We start from the raw sequence: 18039 nt of genomic DNA, 5'->3' as shown, positions 1-18039 counted from the left end.
TACTTAGCTAGAATTTTCTGCAATGCCCGGCAGACAGGAGATGATGAAGACAATTTGATACAATTATGTGTAGTGTGGGCTAAATGTACTTTCCCCAGACTTGAACAATAGGGGCACTGACTGGGGAGCCATATGCAACAATTTTTATACCTGATGAGCCGGGTGATGAGGGCATCTTATGAAGAACCAATCCGCTTCTTGTGACTTGGGACATATGAAAATTATCAGATTTGGTAAACAAAAACTATAGGTTAAAGCCATATCTGCCGACTGACTGACCAATTAGCACTTAGTGGGATGGACTGGGAGACTCTAATAAAAAGTAATGACAAGGGGTGAGATATAGAGAATTGCAGGAAGAAAACTGATGACGTCAGGAGACCCTGTCCGAGGTGCTGCTTTTGGGTTCAAACTCAGTGAGCCTGATCCGTAGCTGACTAATTGATGACCTGAAGACGAAGACTGACTTGTTGCTGATCCATCCTGGATAGGTAGCTATGAAAATGTGACTGACGATTTTATGCCTTTTTTTCTAGGTAGCAACTGCTCTGTTTATAGAGATTGTCACTTAGGTAGAATTTTCTAAATTGATGTTTTCTCTAAATTGTTTTTCGCATGAAGACCCCCATGCTAATGCTAATCTTGGTTAGATAGGCTGTTAGGGGTGACGTTGACAGTGACAAATGACTGACAAACCTAATTGCTGGATTACATTATTAATGCTGGTATTCATAGCTTATGGTATTGCATTGTCACATATGTCTTCTTTAAGAAATAATGTCTTCTACTAATGAATTAATAAAAAGTTGATTTGAATAAAGATTGAACTAACGGATGATCTAGAATTGTAATCAATAGGGAAATAAAAAATTTTCATTTATTTCCTGTGTATTGGTTATTCTTGAGTAAGATGGTTTAAAGTTGTTTTTCATAGAATGTTCCTTGATTATTGGTGTTAGCTATCGATTCAGTAGTCACTGCATGACTAGGATACTCCATGCGGTTCAAAAGGTTAATCGACCTATACTCGTCCCCTTGTAAGTTTACTTACTAAGGACCAGGCGAGCTAGCAGTGGCCAATGTCAAAGACATAGTGGTAATAGAATTGGTCTCTGGGGGGATATCCAATCACTCACTCTGCTACTCTGTATGGCCAAACCGGGCAGTGGGGGCAGTGGTGGTTGGTAGCTTGATACGTGGTGGCTTTTGGATGATAATTGGGTAAGCTCTCCGTGAGATGACGTGTCTGAGTATTATGAAGTAACTACCCCTTTTATACAGTTGTCAGATACTTTATGGGAAGCATTTATATCACTAACCATGGCCATTTCCCACATTAAGCATGTGAAAGTGGAGAGTGAAGAAGTAACATAAAGGTTTATTATTTCCAAGAAACATAACTTATAGAAATGTGCATATACAGCTACATCTCCACACAACATAAGAATGTAATATTAAAATACATATCATAATCAAAAAATAAATGAGTAACAGAATACTTGATCACAAAAATCATGTCCATTGTTTTTCAAGATAATTTTTTTGTAGCCGGAAATTCTCCAGCTGGGGTTGATACATATCTGGAGTTGGAAGATAATATTTCTCAGTCACTTACCTGGGATGTGTATAGAAAAGACACACCTGTTCCCAGATACTAAATAAAAGGGGAACATAGTTTTTTGATGCAAGATTTAGGGCCTCATTATGAGTTTGGCAGAGGGTATTACTCCATCACAAACATGACGGATAGCCTGTCCGCCGTATTACAATTTCCATAGGATATAATGGAACTTGTAACATGGCGGGCAGGATATCCATCACGTTTGTGATGGAGTATTCCCCTCCACCAAACTCATAATGAGGCCCTTAGTTTGTCACCTGGTACTGAGCAAGCCTTTACTTCTTCACAGAGTATTCTCTTGAGTATACTTGTTGTCATAGTGCTATCTGCCTCAAGTATATCAGGTCCTAGATCCATTTCTTTCACTGGTGATAAAACAAATTGTAAGAATTTGCTTGTTGATGACATTTTATCCTGCATCAGCAGTCAAGGAAGTTTCTCTTTGTTGCAGCCTCGAGTAAGGCGATTGACGAACCTTAGTGATTTGATTTGGTGAGCAGGGTCCATGAATAAAGGACTAACTCTAGCCTTAGTGCCTGCAGCATTGAACTGTTTATTAGATCCAGGAGAGTTTATAAACACTCTCTTGAGATTCCAGTTGATATGCTGGTCCAATGCAACTTGCTAAGATCCATAAAGAACCTGCAGAATTAGCTTCCCTGCCACTGTCTCTATTAGCGGATCACTAGATAGACCACCATACCTCGGGTCAAATCTTTTCAGAGCATTTACTGTCCATAAAAGTACATTTTTGATATTTACCATATGCCTATCCCACTTTCTATTCCAGTTTAAAGTTGTTCTTAGGTATTTATACTCACTGCCTGCTCTAAAGATATTTTATTTAGGAACCAAGTGTGTTTCTTCAGCCTATTGGTGAATATCATGGACTTTGTTTTATCAACATATTTATTAAGGGAGTTTGTCTCGCAATAACAATGGAGGACTCGCAATCTATGCCCTAATGGGGTGTAATCCATTAACACTACATCGTTCACATACATGAGACAGAGTGTATGTCCTCCTAACTTCGGGGAGAAAGAGTTAGTATTTCTTAGGGCTTCAGCAAGGTCAGTGATCAAAAGATTAAAGAGCAAGGGTCCTAGAAAACATACCTGTCTTAGACCATTGTTTACAAGAATGTTGTCAGTTAGAATACCTAGCCCATTCTGGTCTACCTTTACCCAGTGTTTTGTGCAGTTACTGTATCATAAGCAACATGTCTTTATCAATATTCCATCTGACTAATATTTCATATTAAATACCATAATTAACGCAGAAGAACACTGCCTGAGTTTAACAAAACAGTAGCATAGTTTTCCCACCATAATTGCTGCCCTTCTTACGGCACCCCAAAATATGAAACAGTGGTCAATTGTGGAATACTTTGGCAGAGGGCCACCCTGTTCTTTCGAAATCATCCCACACTCAAATGTCCAAACCTCAACAGATACCAATAGAGTTTGTGCATGGATTTTAGAAGACACATCAAACAGGGAAATCAACTGAAAGTTAGCTGGATCATCACTGGAACCTTTCTAGCGAGTGGGCTTGATTACGTCCCCTCACCAGGAAAACGGGGATTATCCCTGCATTTGAGACTCATTTAAAACAAGCAATGGGAGAGCTAATAAGCCTGGCATTGGCTGCAAGACTTTTGGAAAATCTTGTTTTGTTCAGTCATGGTTTTTGTAAAACTGTTTTGCTCAGGAAGCTACCGGACCTTCATCAAATCTCAGAAAAAATATTGGCTAAAGCAGTGCTTCATTTGTAAATAAAAATGTGCCGGTGCCCAAAGCGCTTCCCTTAAACATGCGGCTGCTGCAATTAAATGTGGGAACACAGAATACTGAGGCAGTGTAATCCTGAAGCCAACTCGGGCCTCTTCAATCCATATAAAGCCACTCCCTGCCCATTCAGCTCACTCTTGCAGCTTTCTACTTTCTCCCTTCATGACGCTTTTTCATTTTCCCTTCTTCCGTCTTTTCCATGTATGTGTTTTTCTCGCATCAAATGCTAGAGACAGAAGAATAAGCCCCGGCCCTCAAAGATAAGTGCCGGTGCTCAGCACCGGAAACAACAAGCACAAATTAAGCACTGGGCTAATGGCAAAAAAAATTTTTTGGGTTTAAAAAAATTAACATTACCATAGTACACCCTGACACAGAAGGAAACTACTTTGTGTGTGGATATTCTTGTTGCGAAAGGGAAGTGTGCCCTAACTCATAGTGAAGTCAGTCATTGGCTGAAGTGGGCTGACACACTGCCCCTCAATGCATGCTGGAGTGGATGAAAGCAAAATATGAATGACACAATCATAGACTAATCGGACTGAAAATCCATATAAGTAACATCAAAAGTTCGTGGTTAACACAGAACTACAAAAATCAACTGCCATTGGCTGCCACCCACTTGCCTTTGTGAAAGAGGACAAGAAAGAGAAAAGGCAAGAAGGAAGGGAAGAAAGAAAGAAAGAAATGAAGGAAGGTACAAATGTGAAGAAGACAAGCAAAAAGGAAAGAAGATAAGCAAAAAAGAAAGGATATGGCAGTCAAGAAGGAAGGACGGAAGGCAAGAAGGAAGGGAGAAAAACAAAAAGGAAGTGGGAAAGCAAAGTGGCAGAAAGGCAAAAAAGGAAGGAAGAAGGAAAGAAAAAAGAAAAGAAGGCAGAAAATCAAAAAAGAAGAAAAAAACAATGAAAGAAGGGGAGAAAGAAGGAAAGAAAAAGGAAGCAAGGCAAAACATGAAAGAGGATATGAATAAAAGGAAAGGCAAGAGACAAAGAAAGAAAGAAAGAAAGAAAGAAAGAAAGAAAGAAAGAAAGAAATATAGAAAGAAATTGAACAAAGAAACAGAAATAAAAAGAGAGGAAAAGAAGGCAAGTGAAGGAAGGACAGAAGGAAAGAAAAAAGTTAAGGCAGCAAAAAAAGAAGGAAGGAGGCAAGGAAAGAAGACAAAAAAGCTGGCAAGAAAGAAAATGAATCAAAAAATGAAAGAATGGAGAAAAAGAGAAAGAAGGGATGAAAAAAGGAAAAGTGAAAAAGAAAGGAAAGGAAAATGAACTAAGGCAACACATAAAGAAAGAAGGAAGGAACAAAAGAAGACAAAAGGAAAGAAAGAAGAAAAGGCAAAATAGAACAAAAAATGAAAGAGCAAAAGACAAAAAGGAAAGAAATTACACAAAAAAGAAAGAAGGAAAGAAGGCAAAAAAGAAAGTTAAAAAGAAAGAACAGACATAAAGAATGAAAGAGGGACAAAAAAGGAAAGAAGACAAAAAGAAAGAAGAAAAAATGGAAGAGTGTTAATAGGAATTGAGGAAGGAGAAGAAGAAGGAAAAAGAAGAAAAGAAGGCAAGAAAGAAGGAAAAAAAGAAGAAAAGAAAAGGGTAAAATGAAAGAAAAGGGTAAAAGTAAAGAATGGCAATTGTGGAAAGGATGAATGACAGAGGGTTCACAGTATAAAACGTTAGATTCTAAAACCCATATTACACCCCACCTTTGTTTAAATTAAAAGTGTCACAAGTGTGCTGCAAATTAAATACAATAAAGTTTGGCTTTCTTCCTGGGCTTGGTTAATTAACGAGCCATTGATGAAACCTAGTCCAGGAACACAATTTGGTATGCTTGAAATTGCAGCAGGCAGATAATAAAATACAGGCCATTGCAAAAGGAATTTACAACAGCATTGGCATGAGGCAGAAACTGATTAAGCTGGAATGTGCCCTGTGCTCTTTTCAAAGGTGTCCTGCTAGTACACCAGGCAACACTAAAGTACCAATAAAGTAAAAACAAAACACTGGCACTAACGGGAACTAACTTGTGGGTGGGTGACCCCCTTGTAAAACAGCAAAATGCAGTCACTCAAAATGAAGTTAACCAGTGCCTTGAGTAGGCTGACCCACTGTCCCATACATGCTGTAGTAAGTGGAAGCAAAATGTGAATGACACAACAACAGACCAATGGATGGAGAGGTGTGGCAGAAAGCCCCTATAAGTATATTATACATATTATTTTACTAAATTCAAAAGGTATCGGCTAACGCCAGACCCAAAAAGGGCTTAGGGCACTGGCCCACCACATAGGGTTTGATTTATAAAGGACTGCAGGAAGCCAATCATACCCACTCGCCTGTGGCAGTTTCAAGTTAGAGATTATCTTTTATATTTTACCAACCTCCTATACCTGTGTTCAACTAATATGCTCTCCTTAGATGTTCCTACAATCATTTTTACCTTTAACATCGAGCATTTTACATAACACAGAAATAAACAGTGGCGAAACTGTAGGTTATTTGTTTACCAGATGCCAGAAAAGTCTAGAATTACTCTGAGCAGTGGCATCCTGCATTTCATTCCAATTTGCCACATAGGTGCTTTTCATGTTTTGAGAAAGGACTGCTTGGCATGCCTTTTTCATGAGTCTAAATTCTTGCTTGAATTTTTCAATGTCATTTTAACAAGTTTTTCACATCAGTCTATTTAAATCACTTCGTAGGGCCTGGCATTCAACATTAAACCACCCAATTTACGATCTCCCTAATACGCTTGTATGTGGGCGCTTTGCTAAGCACATTAAAACCATGGGGCATATTTACAAGCCCCTAGCACCACCTTGAATCACCCTAGTGTATTTTTTTTACGCTAAGGGGGCATTAAGGATGCCTTTCTCCGGCCCCGTATTTACAAAGTGGCGCAATGCTTGCATTACCCCACTTTGTAAAGCCTTGTGCCAAATTATGCCTGTGCCAGACATAATGTATGCAAGGGGGGTTGTTTCAGACGCAGGAAGGCCTGAAAAATGGTGCAGTGAAATTTACAACATTTCACTGCTCCACCTTTTCCATCATTTTTAATGCCTGCTCAGAGCAGGCGTTAAAATGACGTAACCATTTTAATCAATGGGCTTCCCTGTGCTTTGCTGCACTAGCATCAAAATGTTTGACGCTAGTGCAGCAAAGCGCCACAATAGTGTCAAAAATGTTGACACTATTGTCCTAACAATCGCCATGGTGCGCCATATTGTCATTACAGTGCAATCGTGGTGTTGATAGGTGGAGCAGGGGTGATGCAAGAATAGTAGTGCATCGGAACCAATGTGCCATTTTCTTGAAAATATGCCCCCATGTATATTACAGACCAGACTTTTATTTGCTGCTGGTCACCCAGGCACCTAATTATAATATTGTTCCCCTTTTCTGCTACTACGACTTCTCGGATTTTCTACATCCCACTTATGCCATTGCCATGACTTATATTAAGGGGCAGATTTATGAAAAGTGGTGCTGCCTTTAACGCCACCATGTGTGCACCGTATTTAATATACGGCGCACCATGGCGGTAGTTAGGGAACTAGCATCAGAATTTTTAAGGCTAGTTCGACGTTTTGAAGGATTAGCGGCAAAAATTCTGATGGTAATCTTGCAAAGCACCCAGAGGCCCATTGGAACCAACGGGAGCCCCCATTTTAACGCCTGCTCTGACCAGGCATTAAAAGTGCCGAAAGAAATGACACAAACAAATCTCTTATATTTCTTTGCCCCATTTTTTCGGCCCCCCAATAGGGGCGCAGGCATAATGTAGTGCAAAGGGTTACAAAGTGGTACAATTGATTCATTAAGCCGCTTTGTAAATTTGGCGCTGCGATTTCGGCCTTGTTGGGCCACATTAGGGTAAAAAAAATAATGAACACCCCCATGGCTGTGTGTAATTGCACGCTTCTCAAGGGGCTGCAGGACAGTCTCCTGTTGCCACCATGCACGATGGCAGTCAGGATGGATGCATAGCTGCCAAGGTTTGAGATTGCCTATGTGTGACACTGTCATGATTTCATTCAGAAATCCAGCTCCTTTCCTCTGTCTTTATAGTACTACCACATTAGTTAGCTATCAGTCTCAACCAGCACAATAACAGACATTACTGACTCACTCTCTTAAGTCTGGCATTAGCACTGGTGGAGCCAGGTGCTACAATAACCACTTTGCCCACGGATTCCCTGACTTTCACGCTCCACCTGTGCCCCTCATCTCTCAATAGCCCCCCTCTCACATCCATTTCATTTGTTTAATAGCACTAATCCTACCAGCGTAAAGTGTTAGAACACATTACTTCACACACACATTATGCAGAGACAATGAATCATACATGTGGAAATCGGTCTAAGAAATCGTACATAACACAAAGAGGATTACAAGATGTAGGGATCACATCATCCATAACAGTGGGCAATGCATTGAGTGTTTGACTGGAGAAGCACAACCCGCAGGATTTAATACCAACCCCATTAGTTGGGGTTGGCTTTGCTAATAGGAATTCACATCTACCCAAACAAACCCCTTTTAGCAACATTAGGATTATTAAATACTTGGGGAAAACATAACGTTCTAATCTATACCATGCAGCTCACATGCAGCTGAGCTCTTTGATGACAGTTTATTGGTCAGTGCTTTATTAGGTGATTGCAGCTAATGAACTGCAAGAATCAAAAGTATCCCTGTGACAAAAGCAGTAACTCACTGCACTATCCAGATAAATTACAGTTCCATCTGCATGTTACCTATTCTGCAGCAGGCACTTAATGAATCTGGAGATACTAAAACTCGGATCTCTCTTCAGTCGGAACATTAATTACCATAGTTATTTCATTCTTCCTTGGATATTTTTACTGTTGCCTGAAAACTGCTGGACATGCAATGGAACTCTGCAGAGAATGCTTTCCACAGCACCACCCCCCTGCTCAGCGCCAGGTGCAGCTCCATACTGCCCGTTGTATTTGATCTCCCTTAAAAGCTGAACCCTGCACAGCACTAATAGTGCTGCCTTGCCCTGCACCCAATGCTCTGTAGTTTGAACTACTCCCTGTCCTGTAAAGTTAACTGGCTGCGGTAAGACTTTTATTAACACTTACAGAAATCAGTTTCTGAAAGGAAATCATGTTTTTTCTATTTGTAAAGTAATGCTGCATTTTTTGTTTCCTGTAATTTGGCAATGTTCTTACATGTAGTAGGAAGTGCGCTGGGGCAATTATGACATTATTATATAAGGCTGGTTTGAAAAAACAGATTCAACTCACAGAGCTGCACTGAACACTGCAAAGTTATATTAATATAGCACTAACTGGCCACAAAGCTTGAAAGTGTGCAGCTTGTAGTCAAATCGGTAACCAGTAAAAATGGGCTAGCATACAATTAGAACCAACTTTCCAACTTAAGACTTCATCATTCTCACAGATGTACTGAGCTCACCAGGTTCCCACCTTGGACTGCTCCTGGCTGAGTCATTTGGAGGCTGCCAAGGAAAAGAAATACAGGACAGGCTGGCAGTAAACTGTCCCATCCTGCTGTTCCCTGGGTCCTTACTGGCAGGGGTGGAGTTGGTCGTAGCCCACCACAAAATTAGCAGCCCCGCCTCCGCTGAAAGATCCAGCAACCACACATGGGTCTCAGAGAGGCTGAGCCAGCAGGGCTTACAGATGGAGCACAATCTGTTTTTGCGCAGAGCACAGAAACAATGTATCCCTGTGCTCCATATTACCATGACAATGAGGCCTTTAGGCCGGGTGTTGAAAACCTACATTTCTACGCAGAGAGAGCGGCAGTGCTGCACTCTAGGTAGTTTTCCGAGCCTCTCATAATCCACAAAGGGTGTCAGGGAGCTACATATGCATGACTAATGGATATGAATGCGGTAATGTGGACACCGGCATTAAAATGCATTAGTCTAACTCCTGATGTGTGGTACTTGGCAAGGCTGATGGAGGTGGTTGAAGCCAGAAAAACGGTCTTTGTCCCAATCTGGCTTCAAGTCAGAGACTTTGTGTTCACCAAATAAACATTGAATGTTCTCTCTTAATAAAAGTTGGACAGAATGTAGATCGCCTCTACACTAGAGTGTAGCACAATATGCATCTCGAGAGCCTGGCGTGGCCCGAGGATATAAATGGAGGAGCGACCGCTTGTGGTCACTCCTCGGAAAGAGATATCCAGCGTGGTGTCGGCTATATCTATAGTGTGTGTATTAAGGCTGACTGGGTGCGTCCTTCACCCACCCAGTTTACAATTGTAAGCGGTTAGAGTCAGGGCCGGCTTTAGCAGTAGTATACATATATATTTCATTTGTTTTAAAGCGCTTGTAAAGGCTGACTTTACTAATCCACTCAGCTAGCCACATCAAATATAGTTCTAGTCTTTACAGGAGGCATATTACCCCTCTGTGCTACTTGAGGGCGAGTCAAAACTGCACTGGACATAAAGCTGATCTCTCCCCCACTCCAATCCAGGTCAGCACCCGGTGCGGCTGCACTGGTCGCACCACCCTAAAGCCAGCACTGGTTAGAATCATAACAGCCCTGTCAGACTTCCTCATTGGCTCACGTGGGAATACAGCCGAGGCACAGGAATGTACTTTTAAAAGTGCTGAGGGGCACGAGCAGCCTGTGACATTGCAGAAATGTGAAAGAATTCTCAGAATGCATTACTGGAACCTGTGATGCCTAGCAGAGCTGGAAATCCATGGGGGGAAATAAACTGCACAATCACAGCGTGGAAATTAGGACAGAGGGTCTGCACTCACTATGATTACCATTCAATATCACCACCGAAAATTTGTGAAGAACTGATCACTAAATATAAAAACTCCCTCAGCCCATTTCAGCCTAATAAAGAAAAAAATGGCACCGACTGGTTTTGCTTTTTTGTGTTTTAATTCCTTCTCTAGACCCGAATGCGGTCGCTGCTTTGACCAGCTTCCGGCCGCTCCCGGGGCTTCCTCTCGGCACGCGGTCTGCGCGTGACGTGCCACGCAGGGCGGCGCGCGACGTCGCGAGTCGCGCGTTGCGTGTGACGTCGCCCGCACTGCCTCGCGACGACGACGACGGCCGGCGCATGGGTCTGGTGTTGATGCACAAGAAAGGCCGCAGGTGTCGGTGCTGCCGGCGGCCGCCGAGGTGCCAGGGCCGGGGAGGCGGGATGGGATCTCTCCAGAAGGACACCACGGCCCTGCTCTTCCTGACGCACGTGCAGCTGCTGGTGAAGACGGCCCTGGACATGCAGTACGGCCTGAACGCCCTGAGGCAGCTCTGGGGGCCCGAGCCCAGGAGCATGACCGCCTGCCTGCAGAGCTGCATGCCCCGGTGCCTCTGGCAGGAGGAGTACCACTATGTTCACAGCTGGATGAAGGACCAGCAGAAGTACCTGGACTTCCTCTTCCGCCATCTTGGGACCCTCCTGGTGGAGGACGGGCGGGCCCAGGGCAGGCTTCAGGGGCTGCAGAAGTACCTTTCTAGCATAAGGCCCTCCACGGATATCCCGGACTCCGAGTGGAAGAACTACTACACGAAGGCCGGGCGACTCAGCGCCCACGTGGAAGAGGTGCTGAAGGACAAGGGCACCTTATCCCTAGCGAGTCGGGCGGCCGTGCAGAACGAGGTGCGCACCCTGACTGAGCAGCTAGAGGCAAAGTCGCCCAAGCTGATAGAGGACATACAGCTAGCACGGTCTTTCAGAACATGCCATAGCGAAGCGGCCGCCACCCCAGCGAGCGCTCATTCAAAGTGCCTCCCAGGTGCTCTTCCTCTGGGTTTCAAGGATTCGTACGTATAAAGGCAAGAAAGAGCAAGCTTTGGCCAAGTTAGTAGGGGTTGCTGCTGTGCAGTGTATGCGCGCGGTCCGAGCTCACAACTTACCTCTACACTTTACTATGCTTCATTCCACTCCTTAATGACATTCATTATTGGACTTGGTATCTCAAGTTTGGCATCAGGCAGTTGCCCGGGATTAGATGGTTCAAAGCAGGGCTTTTCGCCGTTGGGGGCCTTATAACATTAAGGAAACATACAGCATTGTTTCTTGTGCGACCTGGCTTATCACATCTTCGGGTGGAGTCTTAAGGCAGGTTGCTGCTACAGTTGGGGTGAAGTCGCAGAGTGTTAGAGGAGTATAGGCCCATACTGCATAGAATATGGGTGACCAGAATTGTGTCTAATACCTCCAGGGTTTTAACTACTGCACCCTACAAATTCAGATCTGTACACCTCTCTTAGAGACATGAAAACCTATCAGTACATCTTCCCCCTTTCCTTCATTCCTCATAAAATTTGTGTTTTACTAGCGAAGAGGTGTTCAAACCTTTGGATGCTCATACCGTGGTGGGGGGGTGGGGTTGGCGGCAGCTGTGTTTTCCAGGAGAGGGAGCAGTTTGGGAGGGGGGGGGCAAATGCCTCGCTAATTATTTGTAAATGAAGATGTCTTGGAACTACAATACATGTTTATTTGTCACACTTCCTGGCTGTCTTCAAAGTTGAAGAGCATAAGAAAAGTATGGCTCTTGTGATCTTGAGCATCATGTTGGCATGGTTAGAGACACAACTAAGAAGAGTAAAATATTCTATACTTTGTTGAATTTTTCACCGTCATGTAACTGCATTAAAGTAGTGCAGGCACCTTAAATGGAGGAAAATGAGTGCCAATTAAATCAGTGAGAAATACACTCTTACCACCGGAGAGTCACAATAATGAATCCTGTTTGGCACAGTGCAGACTGGTGACATATTTATAGTGCTGTGAGGTCCAAGCATATGACAGCACTGTGAATATGAAAGTCATTTTAAAATTGTATTACACTCAGTATTCAATAGGCTGCCACAAAATGATTTTGTGTTTAGGCTGGAACACGTCATTTCAAAGGACACAGTTTAGTATTAGATAATCACTATACCTAACATTTTTATAAGCCATTAAAATGACTCGTATGAAAACACCTTTACATTACCTCTCAAAAAGAATAATTCTTTGTCACTGTGAACCTTCAAGTGACGCTAAAAATTAAAGGCTATGCTTGGACCCAATCAACTTTTACACTTGAAAATGAACAAACTGCACCCATTGAGATATCTTTCAGATAGGTGGGAGCCTGGTGAGAAGGGCTGTTGAGTCTTTACATTGCTGCCCCTCTCTCTGCTTCACAGCTAAGAGCACCCCCCCCTTTAACTTTCACCAAGAGGCACCTCAAGGTCCCCATTAGTTGGTAGTTTTCAGCAAAAAGTATGGGAACTGGTTTTGTGAAATTGAAAAAGGAGAGGCACGTCAGTCTACATACAGCATGTCCACTTTATCTGAGTCAGGGAGTTGGCATGAAGGAGGCAAGCAGGGTCGGATTCAGATGCAGAGCCCTGATCGTACAGACCCCTTCATTGACTCCCCTACACCAGCCCCTCCAACCTTAGCTGCCAAAAAGGAATTGCAGTTTCAGCAGTTACTCCTCTACCATTATGGATTTATATATTAATCCAGATGATACGGGCCAAGAGTAGCAAATTAGATTGTTTTATTGTAACAGTACTCTTCTTCTGTGGGGAAGCCAGAGGCCTGCCTGCTAAGTACAGTGCAGCAAGGCAACCCACGTGAGGATGTTACACGGAAATTTTCAAAACCCATGGCATTTAGCTGGGATTTCATAAATCCCCCTGGGTTTGTGGTGACGATGCATTTGCAGCTCCAATAAAAGAGGAGGAGGAAGTATCACTACTCCATTCTAGGTTAAAGTAAATGGCCTGTGTGGCTGTCCAATGACATGCAAGGCCACAAGTGGGAATTCTGGTAGGGCCTGGTGATGTGATGTTCCCAAAGATCACAATTGTGGTCTTGTGGGTGTTCAGTTTTAGACAGTTGGTCTTCATCCAGGGGTGATTTCAGGCATTCAACTTGATCCAGGTACTTGTTGTCTTGTCTGCAAGGGAGAGAATGAGTTCCCTGTTGTCTGCGTAAGAGAGGATGTTGTGGGAGTGGAGTGTGGAGTATGCTGTCTAGAGGGATCATGTTTACATTGAAGAGTGTCGTGGTCAGGGAGGGTTCTTGCAGACCTCCCCAGATGAGGTCACAGGCATCTAAGGTGTACAGTGCGAGTCTAACTTACGGGGTCCATCCAGTCAGGAAGAAGGAGATCCATTGGAATGTGTGTCCTTGGATTCTGATGTGATGTAGGTGTTGGATGATGATGGGGTGGGGTGGGAGACGGTCAAATGCTGAGGAGAGGGCCGGGAGGTTGGTATCCGCCATGTCTCCTCAATCCAAAATAATGTTGATTTCATCTGTGGCAGCGATGAGGGCAGTTTCAGAAGCTGGACTGAGAGGTGTTGATGAGTTGGTGGTTATTGAGGTTTTCAGTGAAGTGTCTGTTGATGATTTTCTCTAGGACCTAGGCTGGGAATGGTAGCAGGAGAATTGGTCTGTAGTTGACAACCATTGGAGGTTCTGCAGAGGGTTTCCTCAAAAATGGGAGGAGAGTTGTGTGTTTCCAAGCATCTAAGAAGGTCAAGGAAAAAGTGATGGCATTCAGGATGGGTGTAAGCATGGCGCTGATGGGCTCCAATTGGGCTCCTGAGTGATTGGCTTCATGGTGGCGGAGGTTTCTTCTGGAGTGATGACAGGCCATGTAGTTAGCATTGTTTTTTGGGATAAGATGGAGAGGCATTTGGCGAGGTCTATTGGGTGGTTTAGTTGGCTGAAGAATGAGAGAATTACTCAACAAAATATGGGCAATGCTGGTCTGAGTTGACTATAAACAGCTGGTAAACCACCCTTTTACATTCTTTCCTTGAAACTAACGGTGACATGTCTGATGTGATCTCAAAGTTCAATAAAGGCTCACTTGATATAGTCATTCCTTTGAGACTGTATAATACCAGCACTTTGCAGAGATGTGCTCCCTGGTTCTATTCGGAAATATCAGAACTAAAAAAAAAAATGCAAAAGACTAGCAAGAAAGTGGAGAAAATGTTATGATGCCACAAACAAATCAAACTATAAGAACGCAGTAAAGAAATACCAGTACCTGATGAGAGAAGCTCCAGCCACCCACCTTACTACGAGGATTGATGGTGCATCAGACTTCTCAAAGGCGTTTAAATTAGTAAACATGCTTGTGAAACTTGCCATGAAAAAGTCTGGGACTTTGAGATGTAACTACATGGCGGGTTACTTCTTGGAAAAAGTTATTGATATCCATGCCACCTTGGCAGAGAATGCCTAGTGCAATTAACAGTTCAATGAGACCTCCCAGAACTGTATTGTCAATGAGAATGGCCCTCGCTAGGGCTGCCTGTCCAACAAGGAAGTCGTGGCCTTCCCGAAAATTTGAAAAGAAGACATTGAAGTCATTATGAAAACTGTAAAATCTGGTTCCTGGCTGTCTCTGTCTCTTTTTGACATTTTGATGAAAGGAGGAAATACAATGTGCCTAGTTCTGATGGATATTTTCAATTTATCACTGATGTGTGGCTTGGTGCCGCCCTCTTTGAAACGTGCAGTGGTAAGACCCTGTTAAAAAACAAAAATCCCCATTAGACCATTCTGTGACAGAAAATTATAGACTAATATCTTTGCTTCCGGGTTTAAGTAAAATGTAATATATAAACAGACATCTTTCTCTATTCTTGGAAAATAATAATATACTACATCCAACCCAGACAGGGTTTCGTCCAGGATACTGTACGGAAACTGCTGTATTTGTAGCTATGGAAGAGATGACAAAATATTTAATCAAGGCGGATCAGCTGCAGTTATGTTACTGGATCTTAGTGTGACGTTACCATATTTCACCCCATCCTGTTAAGAAAACTAGAAGAGGTGGGCTTTGCCTCCTTTGCGAAAAATAGAAGTTTCCAGATCTTTAAGGAACCTTAATATTTGAAATAATTCCCCTTAAAGTGTGGGGTGCCACAGGGTCCACCTTTAAACCCTACACTATTTAATCTCTACCGTCCGCCCACTACTGTAGGTTGTATCTGGACATGGGCTTTCATTAAATGGCAAAAGAAAGTGCTAGTAGTCTGCAATAATTCTACTATCTGGTCTTAAATAACTAGGCCAAACTCTTCAGGTGATCATCTTATCCCCAAACCTGCTGTTAAAAGATGGGGATGTGGCTTGACAGCAAGCTCTCTCTGGAGGTTCAAGCCAAGAAGCTAGCCTCAAGCTGCTTCAGGCTATTGAGAACACTTAGGAAAGCGTTCAAATTCAACCTGAAGAGTAGTGGTGCAAACATTAGTGCTATCTAAACTGGACTACAGGAGCATACTTACATCGACAATTTGTGATCAAACAACTACAAGTAGGACAGAATGTAGCTGCAGGAATACTGCTGAAGTTACCCAAACACCATGACATTTCCAATGGGCTGGCATTGTTACACTGGTTGCCTTTTCCAGAAAGGATTTAGTTCAAGGCACTATGTATAGCGAATCGGAAAGTGCATAATAAGGGTCCTCAGATTCTACAACATTTGATATATCCTTATAGCCCAAGGAGATCTTTACAAACCTTTGCCATGGGGTTGCTAACAGTCCCTAAGATAAAGAAAGCAACGAGGGGTGACAATCTTTCTCCCGCTTGGCCCCTAAATCATGAAACTCACTACCTGTAACCGTTCGAATGAATAAGGATGAGATGAGTTTCTGGAAACAACTAAAGACAGTGCTCTTTAGCTAAGTGCATAGGTCTTTCTCTGCAAGTCTAATTGTGGTCAACCCAGCACTGGTACGCCAGCTGGGTAGCCATGCGCTTTAGAAATGCATAGAATGGAATAAAATAGATTGTTGGAGATGTCCTGCAAGGCGGTGATCAAGTTCAAAGCGGCCGACGTTGAGGTGAAATCTTTCTCAATGGCAAAGATTTCTTTGCTTCTGTTGGTGCTGGCATCGATGCGGTCCTCCAGGACGGTGCATTTGGCGGTTGTGTCTTTGTGTAGATTTAAACATGCTCCTGTCTGCGTTGTCCTGGCTCATTCTCCATTTGCGCTCCTGTTGTTTGTAGTGGTGTTTTATCAGTCTGAGTTCCTCAATGTGTATCAACAGACCAGAGGTCTGGATCTTGTATTTACTGTGTTTGAAGGGGGCCAGGGAGTCAGCACAGGAGGTGGACCATTTGTTGTCGTTCCTGTGCAGATGAAATATGGAAATGAGTCCTCTGCCATGGCTTCTTCTTTCATAGACCGCTTTCACAAGAAACCAGTGCTATAACTTCCTGGGCAGATTGATGATGGAAAAAAACAGTGATGTCCCCTTGCATGGCTCCTTCTGTTTAGAAAAAAAAAATGTGGGGGGGTTTTAGTTGGAAACCAGTGATATCGCATTCTGTGCAGATGGATGATGGGAAATCCAATGATGTCACGTCCTATGTAAATGAATGATGGGAAATCCAGTGATGTCACTTCCTGTGTAGATGGAGAAGTATGGAAGTTGTTGGATTCATCAGTGTGGCTGTTACATTAGGCATTGCTACTGGTTCATTTCACTGCATCGTCCTGCATACCTACAAAGCTTCATGAAAATGGTGCAAAAGAAAAAAAGAACGTTATCAGATTGAGAAATAAACAATTGAATGTGACAGTGCCCTAAAAGCTTCATAGGCACAATTTTGACTTGGCACTTTTACAAGATATGAATTTAATTGACAAATGCTGCTCTTTTAGCAGGAGTAGAAACCTCCAAAATGCCCACATTTGTTATGTCTCTGGCTTATCTCGTATGTCAGTGTTGGTTAATGAAGCTTCATGCTGAACAAGAGTTAAGTAGGCCCTTGAAGGCTGTAATGTAGTTTTCTTGCATGTGTGTGATGGTGCAAGAATAGTGCTGTTTTCTGAATATATCATCCGATGCTACAGTCATCCTAGAAATATTAGATTCCCTGTTGCTGTAGTTGCTACAAGCAACCCTGATTCTGGTCTGGTGAAGGATTAGAGATTATGGGGGCGGGGAGATGCTTTATCTTGGTCATCAGCAAAACAGCGGCCAGTTGAAACTGGGAAGCTTTGCCATTTAAGTGTAGTTGGGCAATAAAATAAAAAAGGAGCATGAAGTGTGAGGCAGACCTCCAATTTTAACACACTCAACTCTTTTTCTTTACAAGATTATTTTTCCCCACACCACACCTTGCCTAGAGCTGAGGGCACTACATACCAAATGAGGGATTTCTCAGAGCATTTCCACTTCTTGATGGTCCTAGAAATATGAAAGCGTAGGCAGCCTGATGGTTGGATGCTCATACTGTGGGAATTGTAAGATAAGACTGCAGTGCTTTTCTTAGTTAAAGACCCATGAAACCACTTTCGAGATGTGGACAATAAGGTAGGCAAGAGAGTTGCTTGACTCGTTATATGAGACGAGGAAAGCTGATGGATCTAGGATATCTTTGACATTGATGTTAACAGTCTTGGGTGCCAAAACCATAGCCAAGAGGTTTATTACATACTTTCAAACTCAGATAGTCGATTGATTGTTTTGGAGGACTATCTGAAACGTTTAATCTCTCCACTCTAGACCCAGAAGACATGGCAGTGCTGGAAACTAACTTGAAAGAAAAAGAGGCAGCCAAAGCAGTGACCCAAGTTCAGGAGGAAAGCCTGGGCCCGCTGCTTTCCCTGCTGATA

The 18039-nt window shown here is 42.9% G+C and overlaps 1 protein-coding gene across 1 annotated transcript in view; it reads left to right on the top strand.

Moving 5' to 3' along the window:
* Positions 1-10428: 10428 nt before the first annotated feature.
* The window catches only part of LOC138303598 (uncharacterized), a 173513-nt gene continuing 165902 nt past the window's right edge, over positions 10429-18039 (top strand). Inside the window, exon 1 of the mRNA XM_069242884.1 lies at positions 10429-11178. Within this exon, the coding sequence (XP_069098985.1) occupies positions 10500-11178 (679 nt within the window). The 5' untranslated portion in view covers positions 10429-10499. The remainder of the gene's footprint in view (positions 11179-18039) is intronic.

The sequence above is a fragment of the Pleurodeles waltl genome, chromosome 7, assembly GCF_031143425.1.
Source record: "Pleurodeles waltl isolate 20211129_DDA chromosome 7, aPleWal1.hap1.20221129, whole genome shotgun sequence".
Classification (NCBI taxonomy): domain Eukaryota; kingdom Metazoa; phylum Chordata; class Amphibia; order Caudata; family Salamandridae; genus Pleurodeles; species Pleurodeles waltl.
This window is presented reverse-complemented; position numbering and strand designations above follow the sequence as displayed.